The sequence below is a fragment of the Ochlerotatus camptorhynchus genome, unplaced genomic scaffold (assembly GCF_037179485.1).
Source record: "Ochlerotatus camptorhynchus isolate MF236.1 unplaced genomic scaffold, CSIRO-AGI_Acam_v1.1 ptg000008l, whole genome shotgun sequence".
In the NCBI taxonomy this organism is placed as follows: domain Eukaryota; kingdom Metazoa; phylum Arthropoda; class Insecta; order Diptera; family Culicidae; genus Ochlerotatus; species Ochlerotatus camptorhynchus.
Genome location: NW_027040500.1, coordinates 4,161,632 through 4,174,329, shown reverse-complemented (window position 1 = coordinate 4,174,329; position 12,698 = coordinate 4,161,632). Strand labels below are relative to the sequence as shown.

General features: G+C 39.7%; 2 protein-coding genes across 2 annotated transcripts in view; one reads left to right on the top strand and one right to left on the bottom strand.

The window, feature by feature from the left end:
* LOC135698288 (cubilin homolog) overlaps window positions 1–12,066 on the top strand; it is a 30,043-nt gene extending 17,977 nt beyond the window's left edge. Inside the window, exons 10-14 of the mRNA XM_065218190.1 lie at window positions 25–357; window positions 419–603; window positions 663–5,036; window positions 5,115–5,201; window positions 11,037–12,066. Of these exons, the coding sequence (XP_065074262.1) occupies window positions 25–357; window positions 419–603; window positions 663–5,036; window positions 5,115–5,201; window positions 11,037–11,900 (5,843 nt within the window). The 3' untranslated portion in view covers window positions 11,901–12,066. The remainder of the gene's footprint in view (window positions 1–24; window positions 358–418; window positions 604–662; window positions 5,037–5,114; window positions 5,202–11,036) is intronic.
* The window catches only part of Tsp66E (Tetraspanin 66E), a 123,168-nt gene continuing 122,382 nt past the window's right edge, over window positions 11,913–12,698 (bottom strand). Inside the window, exon 8 of the mRNA XM_065219086.1 lies at window positions 11,913–12,633. Coding sequence (XP_065075158.1) covers window positions 12,481–12,633 — 153 coding nt within the window. The 3' untranslated portion in view covers window positions 11,913–12,480. The remainder of the gene's footprint in view (window positions 12,634–12,698) is intronic.

The window sequence follows — 12,698 nt, the reverse complement described above, 5'->3', positions numbered from 1 at the left end:
ACACTAAACATTGGTTCATTTCAGCATGTGGTGGGGACCTGACATCCTTCTCCGGTGAGTTTGCATCGCCCAACTATCCCAACTCTTACCCATTGAATGTGGAATGCATTTGGACGATTGCGGCATCGCCTGGCAATACCGTTCAGTTGTACTTTCAATCGTTGGACATGTTACAATCGGACAATTGCAATACAGATTATTTGGAAATTAGAGAAAGATCTGGAAGCGGAAAGTTGATCGGAGATTATTGTGGAAGCAATCCAATGATAAATCTAACCTCGACCAACAGTTTCTGGGTCAAGTTCAGGACCAGCGAAATGGGTGTAGCGAAAGGTTTTCTAGCTGAATATTCATACGGTAAGCGTGTGTGTTTTCTATTGATAGACGAACTGTGATTGATGAATTGCTTTCATAATAGATATGTTCAACGAACTGAGTGGTCGAAGTGGAGTGCTCACATCTCCAATGTTTCCCCGAGTTTATGCTAGGAATGAAGTTCACACGTGGAGAATCATAGTTGATGTCGGATCAATTATCTCGATGAAATTTAGCGTGTTTGAAATCGATGTGAAATTTATGGATGCTTGTGAAGGACAACTAGAGGTATGATCACGCCACTCGAGTATTTATTAATAGTTAACAGTTTAATATTCTATTCTCAGATCTACGATGGCTACGATGACTCTGCGGAGCCGTTGAAAGGAGAGCTTTGCGGATTAACTCCTCCGGATCCATTCAAGTCAACATCGAACGTTGTTTTCATCCGACTGGATCATTCGGATGCCAGTGGACCTTCAAGATTTTCACTCAACTGGGAACAAATTGGCAAAGAGGACGTCCAGTCTGCCACGCAGTTAAAAGCTAATGACGATCGGTATTGTGGGGGACCACATGTAGTAGTGCTATCCGAGAATGCCACAACGTTTAATCTCACGTCTCCCGGGTATCCAGATGGGTACGACACGAACTTAAACTGCAGCTGGGTCTTCCAGTCAGCGCAGCCTACTGAACATGCATTCTTACAACTGAACTATGTAGATTTGGAAGAAACAGATTCATGCCTTTCCGATTACCTAGAGATTTCCACATCATCGGATATGATTTCGTGGTCTAAACCAGAAAGGATTTGTACTTACGGGATCCACTCGAAGCATAAGTTCGATGGAAAGCCATTCCTGAAGGTAGACTTCCGTACGGATTACTTCAACAATCGTACAGGATTTACTGGAGTTGCATCTCTGCGATGCGGTGGCATAATGACGGAACCAAATGGGGTCATAGAGGTTTCTTCTATATCTAACAGCAATACAAGTCGTGTACTTGATACTGTATGCATGTGGAACATTACCGTGCGCCCAGGTCGAACTATAGAATTCGAGTTTGAGTCGATAAAGGTTCAAAAAACCGACTCTTGCGTTGGATTCGTTTCGATCAAAAATGGCATAGATGAATACTCTCCGTTACTGGGTTCGTTCTGTGGTAATGAAATTCCTGGAAAGATGAATACATCAAGTAATAGAGCATTTGTGAAATTCTACTCTGGGCTAGTAACGAACAACCAGTTTAGGCTTGTATATCGAGAGATTGGCATGGAATGTGGAGGCAAAATCGTTTTGCGCAAAAATGATTCAGCCATTATAACTACACCTAACTTCCCGGAAGTTCCACATCCGCATAGTGAGTGTACTTGGAGTGTTATGGCCCCAGCTGGAGAAACAATCAAGTATGAGTTTGATCGACTTAATTTGAAGCATTCTACTTCATGTAGTAACGAGTACGTAGAACTCAGAGATGGTGGCACCTCTAGTTCTAGTGTTTTGGTTAAAACCTGTAGCTCAGTTCCAGTTGCCTCAAGGCTTACGACTTCCAACATGTTGCGAGTACGATACTTTACCGATAATTCCGATCCGGGTAATGGATTCAAGCTACGTGTCTCACTGGCTAAATGCGGAGGATCTATTCATACTCGCAAGGGCTTCGTTCAGTCCAAAAACTACCCCTTAATTGGAGGATATCCAGCGAATACAGTTTGTGAATACTTCATTGCTGGTGGAATTAACTCAGTTTTAAATTTGACCTTCTCAGATCTTAACCTTCCTACTGGGACAAACTGTTCAAGCGATAACATCAAGGTTTACAGTGTCACTCCGGGTGAAAATACAACTGATACGTATATTGGTACATACTGTGGCTCACAATTACCAGCTCCCATCGTGACCTATGGCAATCAAGCGAGGCTAGTACTTACCACATTTGGAATGCAAAGCTCCTACAGAGGATTTAAAATAAAGTTTGACTCGGTGGAAAACCTGTGTGGTGGTGAAATAAATACTGCGTCAGGAGACATAACAAGTCCAGGATACCCGGATGATGGACTGAGATTCAAGAGATTCTGTGAGTGGAAGATTACTGTTCCAGAAGGTCGACGAGTGAAGGTTGAATTTGTGGATTTCGACTTGTCCACGGCTAGTGCTAGTTATTTGCAACGGTTAGCATTCTATCACGGTTTTGATTATGCGGCTAGAATTAGCTTTGTTATGGGAGGATACGATAATCAACCGATTTCCTCCAGCGGTAACAAAATGATGATCCATTTCTTTTCCCGCATTGAATCGAGTAATAGAGGCTTCAAGCTGCATTTCAGCAGTGATGAGCCATCGATATGCGTCGGAAACTTGGATGGAGATGAGGGAACTATCGCTACACCGATCAACCAAACGAGCTACATGTGCGAGTATAGACGTTCAACAGGGGTGTTTTCAGTGGGCCCGAGTGGTCGAAAAGTGGGAACTATGGCATTATACTTTAGCGATATAAAAGCTGGGATGTATATGAATGCTTGTTCACGACACACTAGAGGAATATCCATCAGGTGGAACTCAGTAGTGGGCTCTGATCAGTCGGGAATTTTGAGAAAGTATTGCGGAAATGGAACCAGCAGCGATTTATTTCGATCTCCATTCCCAAGTGTTCACATTTTGGTTCAACAAGGCATATTTTTCGGTGAAGTACAGTTCAAGCTGCGATACAAGGTACATCAATGTGGTGGAATGTTTGGAAGTGAGCTGAAGAGTATCTCAAGGCCAAGTTTGGCAAATGGTAGTGGGCCACTTGATTGCGCTTGGTACATTGACTATCCGGATAATGCGTTGGTTAGTATAGAATTTACCAGTTTCAACTTGAACCAGACATGTGAGAACGAGTACCTACTGGTTTACAATGGCCCTACTTCGAATAGTCCACTTTTGGGAAAGTTCTGTAGAGGAACCGGTATTGAAACAATCATCACACAGGGTCGTTATGCGTTCATAGAGTATCATTCAGAGAACTTTAATTTAAGCGGAAATTTTGAACTGAAATTGGCCGAAATGGTATCCGGGTGTGGTGGAACTCTGCATAAGAACATCAACACTTTTGGTTTATCCAATATTGGTGGAAAGTATGCTCCCAACATGGAATGTATTTGGACAATTCAAGCGGACAATGGTTACCATATAGGAATGAGTTTCATCAATAGATTTAATCTGGAAAAGAGTGACAACTGCTCGAAGGACTACGTTGAGTTTTTGGACCGCATCAACGATGAGTGGGTCAGTATGGGTCGTGTTTGTGGAAAGGATATTCCACAAGTTTTCAATTCAACTGGTTCCCTGATGAGAGTGATCTTCCGGTCTGACTCCAGTGTAGAAGGAGATGGATTCACTCTTACGTGGCAACAGAACTGTGGTGGAATCTATACGGTAGATCAGAGTGTTGGCGTTATGATGAGTCCAAACTATCCAATGAACTATGATCGCTCCATAACGTGTAACTACACCTTCGTAGCTAGTGAGAATGACTTTTTCATCAATCTGAATTTCGTGGATTTCTCACTCGAAGATGGCCCGCAGACATCGATTTGCGTATACGATAACGTAACTCTGTACAAACCGATGGAGTACATTGCACCGCTTCAATGGGAAAAGGTTGGCACGTATTGCAAACAGAACTCTCCAGGTCGAATGCGATTCAAAAATCGGGTGGCTGTTATATTCCGAACTGATCGTTGGCTGGAAGCTAGAGGATTCAAATTCGAATACAAACTTGAAACCTGTGGTGGTTTGATAACCAAATCTACTCGCATCGAAAGCCCTGCATCCAGTACGAAAATCAGCGCCGGTTTTAACTCCTTGTATTGTACTTGGAATATCACTATACCATCCGGCAAGAAAGTAATTGTGCGATTTGAACAAATTGAAATGGAACATTCGGATGGGTGCTACTTTGAAAGTGTAGAAGTTTACAAAGGACTCGAGCGGAAACCCGATCAAAAGTTAGCAACATTGTGTGGAAATCTTACGGCTCACGCTCCTGCGATCAGCTTACAAGGAAGCCACGGAACCATTTATTTCAAATCAGAACAGTTCTCCACTGGTAATCATCGTTTTTCGGCATTGATTTTGTTTGTAGATGATTGCGATCGCGAAATAACCCTAGATCAAAGCTCTAGACTGTACAACTTGAACGTTCAGACCATTGGAGAGTCGAAACTTCGGGACTGTCAGTACATCTTCAAGGCTCCAGCTGGATTTGGACTAAAGCTTTCATTCACCCTGTTCCACTTAGGATCCTCACTAAATAGTACGGGCTGTCCGAACAGCTTCCTGGAAGTTCGTGATGGTGCCGGGCCGTTTGCTGACCTGATTGGAAAGTTTTGTGGTTATGAACTTCCACAAGAATCATTTACATTCAGTTCGGCGCTGTTCACCCGCATGGTTACTGATTCTTTCGGCGCAGGAACTGGTTTCAATGCAATTATATCGCTTGTTGAATTTCCTTGCGGCTCGAGCTTCTACAATTTGTCCAGCGGCCAGGTAGAAATTTTGAAGAGTCCGAACTATGGCAGTGGAAATTATCCACCCAACATCAAATGTTTGTGGCTATTGGAGGTTCCTGCTGGCAAGACTATCAACATCGAGTTTAACGATTTCCAACTGCAGGACTACAGTGACGAACAAAAAGAGTGTCCCGATCGATTGGAGTTGTTCGATGCAAGTGTGAGTTGTTTGATCGCTTCTTACTGAGTAATAGTTTTTTTTCTATATTTTTTTATTTAATCCCGTGTTGCTTTTCAGGTGAAATCAATTGTCTACGAAGGCCTGGGTGAAGATGTTGTGTTTCGGGGTAAATCAACGCATGCGCATAAATCGTCCTTCTATCATGTAAGTATTTTTAGATAACTTTGACTTAAACGGAATATCAATTACTTGACATTTGAAGAACCTTCTATGAAAAATCATAGACCAAACAAATTTCACAGAAGAAAATTTTGTAATTTCTTGAGTACATTTGAAAAGCGCCTATCAACTTTTGCAAACAAATCCGGAGTGATTCGAGACTTGGGCGTAATTATATGTGTAAGCAAACACGTCAACAAACACGTAAACAAACACGATTTCTCGCGAATAAAACCTCAATCTCGAAAATTAATTACATTATCATTTGGTACAGTTTATTTACGAGATTGAGCTTTTATTCGTAAGAAATCGTTGATTGACGTGTTTGTTTACAAAAGAAATTACGCCCAAATCTCAAATCACTCCGGAAATATTGTTAGACCCTTTAACCGAAATACGTCCACGCGAACTAAAAACACCATCGAGTAGGGGACATTTTCCCCATCCCGAAAGAGCTCGATTGATTTGCGTGAGTTTTTTGCTTTGCTAACAAGTTTTGTTTACAAAAGTTGATTGACTCTTGGGGATTTTTTTTTTAAATTACCGAACAGGTTTGGGCCGAAGGGACTTCGATTTTGATGAAACTTCGAACATAGTTCATGGATATATTAACAAAAGTAAATTAAAAAAAATCAATTTTCTCTGACACCACTAACTTCAAAAAATCATAACTTTTTAACCAAGCATTGAACAGTCACAGTCGTTTAACAAAAATTACTTGAAATTTTGTCCACATCGTGCTCTCTTGCCGTGCGGATCTATTTGCTTTTTGCTGAAGGAAGTGTTACTACTACCTTTTCAGTGTTCAACCTGTAAAATGTCTACCCTTTTCAACTCTTATTCCTCTTCGATCCTTGTTTGGACCCTACCCGAGGTAATCCTTCTTGGATATTGATTTGGAAAATTCGTCTTCGATCCTTTAGATTCTTATAGTAATCTGCTTGGAAGTCGATTTGGATAAAAATTTACTGCCGCCATGGCACCTAAACGCAAAAGAAAGGGGCAAACTCTTGATCCCCCGTCTGATGAAATTAATTTGAGTAATCAATTTGATTTGCTCAGATGAAAATGATCCATAATTCACTAGAAAAATTCTAGTAAACTTTCCCGGCTTAATGCCAAGAAGGAAAAGATTCCCCCTATTGTGATCCCCCCACTTCCGATAGCCATGTTCTTCGCATGGAACTTTTGAATTTCGTGAAAGTTAAGTTTTCACTACAAATTGGACGTTGGGGTGAATGCCGTGTATTGGCTGAAACCTTGGACGGATTTAAATGCCTTCTCAAGTATCTTACTGAGAAGCAGCACAAAATTTTTACTTACGACATCAAAACTGAACGTGTGTTCAAGGTTGTCATGAAAGGACTGCCCAGTGGTGAATCTCTGGATCAGATCAAAGATGAACTGGCAAAATTACTAGGAGTTGTGCCACTCCAAGTAATCAAAATGAAAATGAAATCCCGTCCTGGCGATTCGCGCAACGGAATTTCTAATGATTTTTATTTAGTTCACTTCAAGTCTAGTGAACTAAACAACCTTAAGGCCTAAGAAAAAGCTAGCCTTATGCTCCATGTCCGAGTGAAGTGGGAACACTTCAGGAAGACTGGAGGAAATTTCCAAAACCTCACTCAGTGCCGTAAGTGCCAGGGATGGGGTCACGGAACTAAAAATTGCTACATGCCAGCTAAATGCATGAATTGTGGTGATTCCTCTCACGCAAAGGACGACTGTCCTGTGAAGGAAGATCCTAAGAAATTTAAATGTTCAAATTGTGGTGAAAATCACAAATCCAATTTTTGGGAATGTAAGTCTCGCATAGCGATCCTACAATCTCGTTCTAAGCGACAGGTAGAAAACGCTCCACGTTTCCGAACAGTTACAACTTACTCTGCTGTTAACAACGGTCAGCGAGGAACAAATTCTACACTCGTACCCGTAGGTACAAATATCACGCCTGCTTCAAATTCTTCATCTATACTTACTCCCCTCGCTGCTAACAATGTTCAGCGAGTAAATAGAGCTACCTATGCTACTAGTGCAGCGGGTAGAAATCAAAATACTAGCCAACGTTCTAACGGAAATTTTGAAAATTTTGACTTAGGAAGCATTACTGCCCCTAAAATGGAATTTTTACAGAAATCATTAATTGACATGATTTCTGATATGATTAAATCTAACTCCATGTTTGATGCTATTCAAACTGGAGTAAAATTTGCAAACAATATTGTCATGGCTTTAAAATTCAGTAATGGATTTTAAAGCATTAAATACTTTAAATTGGAATGCTCGATCTCTTAAAGATAATGAAGCTATTTAACTTTTTGAAAGTTCATAACGTGCATATTGCCGTTATCACTGAAACGTTCCTTAAACCTGACCATATGGTTAAGAAGGAGTCCAGTGATGCAAAATATCATGACACTCGCGTGACACTCGTATACGCATCAACCGACTATCGCTGACAGAACGTTTTGTCACGCAGTGAGAGGTAGAGCCATGGCAAACAACAATCACCAGTAATGGTCGCTGCTCACAAGCAAAACGTTACACTCGCTGCTGATGATGAAAAGCAAAACGAAAAGAGTGAAGACTTCTGCAGTACGATCATGAGAAAAAGCGTAACGACAGAAGAAAATGAAAACAATGCCTACGCATTCCAAGTTCCTCTCGGCAGGCGCGACTGTGTGAGTTACAAACAAAGCAGGCAACATTAAACGGAAGCTGTTGGGCTCACTCACCAACACACTCACATATGCAAGCAAAGCAGCAACAGCTTCAAAAGGAGCACAGATGAGTGTCGTGATTGTCGGGAATGACCAGATCGGTGATGGATCACAACCGAAGACGACATTCACCAGTTGCTTTTTACTTCTTTCGTCAATTTGATGGATGGTCATGGAGAGAGCTTCGACGAGCACGTTGATAGGAATGTACAAAGCGTTACTACCATCAGCTGATTGACGATCGTGATTGTGATAGGTCGCAACTCTGAGAAGGACGCAAATTATTTCATTTATAGAAATGATCGTCTTGATGGACCCTGTGGTGGCGTTGCCATCATTGTTCATAGACGAATCAAACATAAAATTCTTTCTTCATTTGAAACCAAAGTTTTTAGAAACTTTGGGAGTTTCTGTTGAAACAAAATATGGACAACTTACGTTGCGTAGGCCAGCAAAAGAATTTTCTCAAGGGTGACCTTCAGAAACTTACCCGTCATAGGTCTAAATTCTTCATTATTGGTGATTTTAATGCAAAACACTGCATGGAATAATGCTCAAAGCAATTCCAATGGTAATGTTCTGTTTGATGATTGTTCTGCAGGTTATTACACTATTCAATATCCAAACAGTCCAACATGCTTTTCTTCTGCAAGAAATCCCTCAACTATTGATTTGGTCTTAACTGATTCATGTCAACTTTGTAGCCAATTGGTTACCCATGCTGACTTCGGTTCTGATCACCTTCCAGTAACTTTTGAAATATCCCAAGAAATAATTTGTAATCCCAACAGCTCTACTTTCAATTACCATAGAGCTGATTGGGAGCATTTATGGAACATAACTTCGATCCAAACATTCCTTTGCAAACCAAAGATGAAATTAATTATGCTCTTGTATCTCTGACTACTTCTATAGCTGAAGCAACAGTATCAAAATGCGAGGCTAAATTCGATTCAATTATAATAGACGACGATCTTCAGCTCTTGATCCGTCTTAAAAATGTCCGTAGGAGACAATATCAAAGAACACGCGATCCTGCCATGATAGTTATCTGGCGGGATTTGCAAAAACAAATTAAAAAGCGATTCTCTGCCCTGAGGAATAAAACTTTTGAAAATAATGTTACTAAATTAGACCCGAGTACCAAATCCTTTTAGAAACTCACAGAAATTTTGAAAAAACTTCAAAAGCCTATTCCAGCGCTTAAAGAAGGTGGTAAAATTTTGATCACAAATTTGGAAAAAGCTCAGAAACTTGCTAAGCAATTCGAAAGTTCCCATAATTTCAGTTTGGGTCTTACTAGTCCAATTGAGAATCACGTTGCTCGGGATTTTCTGAATATTTTCTCTCGGGAATATATTTTTGATGATTCCTGGGCGACTGATTTGGACGAAGTAAGGTCTATAACTGAAAAGTTTCATAATTTGACATCACAAATCTGAAGGCCACTCAACCTGGAGTTGCTCTTCTAGACATAGAAAAAGCATTCGACAGTGTTTGGCATGAAGGTTTGATTGCTAAATTGAAAAAGTTTAATTTTACACTTTATATTAAGAAATTATTTCAAAATTATTTAACTGACAGACTCTGCAGATAAATTATCAAGATTCCAAATCAGATCGTTAGATTGTTAGATCAGGAGTTCCTCAGGGTAGTATTCTTGGGCCTATATTGTATAAAATTTTCACTTTGGCTCTCCCTGATTTGCCTCAGGGCTGCCACAAATCTTTGTTCGCTGATGACACAGGCATTTCCGGTAAAGAAAGAAGTCTTCGTGTTATTTGCAGCAGACTGCAGAAAAGTTTAGACATTTTCTCTTCTTGTTTACAAAAATGGAAGATTTCTCCCAACGCTTCCAAAACTCAACTTATAATATTTCCACATAAGCCTAGAGCTTACTTTTTGAAACCTAGTAGTAGTTACATAGTCACTATGAACGGAGTTCCAATTTCCTGGTCAAACCAAGTGAAATATCTTGGATTAATACTTGACCAAAAATTAACTTTTAAAGATCACATTGACGGCATTCAAGCCAAATGTAACAAATATGTAAAATGTTTGTATCCTCTTATAAACAGGAAATCAAAACTTTGCCTGACGGATAAACTTCTAATATTTAAACAAGTTTTTAGACCGGCCATGCTTTACGCTGTGCCAATATGGTCTAGTTGTTGCACTACCAGGAAAAAACCACTTCAAACGATTCAGAACAAAATTCTGAAGATGATTTTGAAGTTGCCTCCCTGGTACAGTACTACCTAAGTACATACATAGAATTTCGAATGTTGAGACTTAAGAACAAATGTCCAACAAAATAATTAATAATTTCAGGCAAAAATCGTTGCAATCCTCAATTGCAACGATTAATTCCCTTTATACTTAGATAAGATTTAGTTTTAGTTTTTAGTTTTAAGATATCAATTGTTATACTGACATGCAGGTTTAAAAAACCTGTTTAAAATACTGAATTTCCAAGACGGGAACAATGTAAAAACACTTAGATATATATCATTACAATTAAGGCTGGTAAGTTACTGTAGTAACTGGAGCACCTAGGTTAAAATGAAATGTAATTTATTTTGAATTTGGAACAAATAATGAGCTAAAAAAAAACATGAAATTTTATCAGCTATTGATGAACGTTTTCACCATTAAAGAAAATACAAAGAAAATGGATTTTTATAAAAAAAAAATGTTTTCATATTTGGAAATTTATTAGCTTTGCAAAGCAAGACCATGCTGAAGGTGGCTGGGTTCGATCCCCGGTCCGGTCTAGTAATTTTTCGGGTTGGAACATTTCTCGATCATATCTGCAACACAATTATATTAATGCAAAAATTGTACTGGCATCGAAATCTCTCAATTAATAACTGTGAAAGTGCTTCTAGAACACTAAGTTGAGAGCGCAAAATAAGCTAATATGCGATGAACAATAAGCTTGATACGCGAAACAGGAGATGAAGAAGGATAGTGAATCTGTAATAGAGCATTTTTCCAAGGTTTAAGGAGCATTTCATCGTTTTAATATTGTAAAAAAAAAAATGTTATCTCTGTACTTTCGAACCCCTGATTAATAAACGTATCTCAATCTTTCCAGGGTACGAGAAATCCAAACACCCACCACACCTACTGTGGCTCTGGTATCCTTCCGGCCACTTACCATTCTATGTCGAGTAAAATCTACCTGAAATTCGAAAGCAATGAGAAAATCGAAACCAAAGGATTCCAGCTGTCTGTCCAGCAAAATCATTTATGTGCTAGGAACTTCACACGGTTACAGGGCCGCATCAACACCAATTACGTGTCTCGAAATGAACACTGCACTATTACGATTCAAGTTCCAGAGAACTACACGATCGCATTGTACTTTGCTATATTATACACTCACACAACTAACTGCGATGAGGAAGGCATTCGGGTGTACGATGGTCTAGGAACAGAAAATCAATTGGCGTTGTTGTGTACTTATGCGACCCCAAATCCAATGTTTACAGAACATAATGCTTTGAGGATTGAAATTCCACCATCGAAGGTTGAGTATGTAACGACTATGTTAGACGCTTCGTATTTGGCGACGGATCAAGGCAGGGGTTGTGGAGGAGAAATGTTCAACTACGGAGGAGTGTTCAGTAGTCCTCTGTATCCGAACAACAATCGGACTAGGATGGAGTGTATTTGGACGGTGACGGTCCCGAATAATCTGCGCATTGCGTTGAAATTTGACGTTTTCGACATGGGTAGCAAAACTACGTGTGGTACGGATTTTGTGCGGTTGATAGAAGTCACAGGAGATGATATTCGCTCTGTTCGACAGCATTGTGGAGGAGACAAGCCAGCAACCTATATTAGTGAAAACAATGTAATGCAAGTAATGTACAAGCAGACTCAGAACTTTGGAGGTACAGGGTGGCTTGCGAAGTACATGGCGGTCGAGAAGGGTGCTATCGTAAATGACTGGTAGTCTGTATCCCGCTTTTGTTGTATTAAATTATTTTATTTATTTTTCTTAACATTTAAACAAAAAACAATTGATTATCGTAACTATAAAATCGAATATCCGAATTTATACTACACAACCCATGATAGATGATGTCTCAATAAAGCATGATGTGTAAAAAGAATCCACACTTCAACTGTTTTTTTTTTATACATACAGACTTTTGCACTCGGAGCTGATTGAAGAAGAAAATAAAACTTACATCGAAACAGAAAAATTTTCTCCGCTTCACGAAAACTTAACCGCTACTTTTGTGAATGACTGTCTCGAGTGTTTGCTTCGACCAGCGGTATCTGCTTTACTCCTATAATAGTTGTGTATAGTAAAAGTGCACTTGTACGTTCGATCACCTTTTCCTTATGATCAAACAATGTTTTCTTATCTAAATACGGGGGGCCTAATGTTACACCTTTTGAACATAATTCCACGATTTCATTCTCGAGATTCGAAACTCTACTCCATTTGGGCTGCAGTCTCTTTGCCGGTTTGTATTTTTTGACCTGTTTGTGATGATTTACAGCTTTTCTCCTCCGGTTATGCTGACTTACAATCGCATTCCTCGATACTTTTCGATTGACTTGCATAAACAGAACGCTAGGAATATTGCCAGCAGTTGTACTAGACCCACTCCGATGGCCACGATGATTACTAAATTTCGGTTGTTCATGATCCAGTCGATAAGTGAGTTGTAACAGCCCTAGGAATATTAGATCAGCGATAATTACATTCATATACCTTCATTACATGGGACTGCAGAGCACT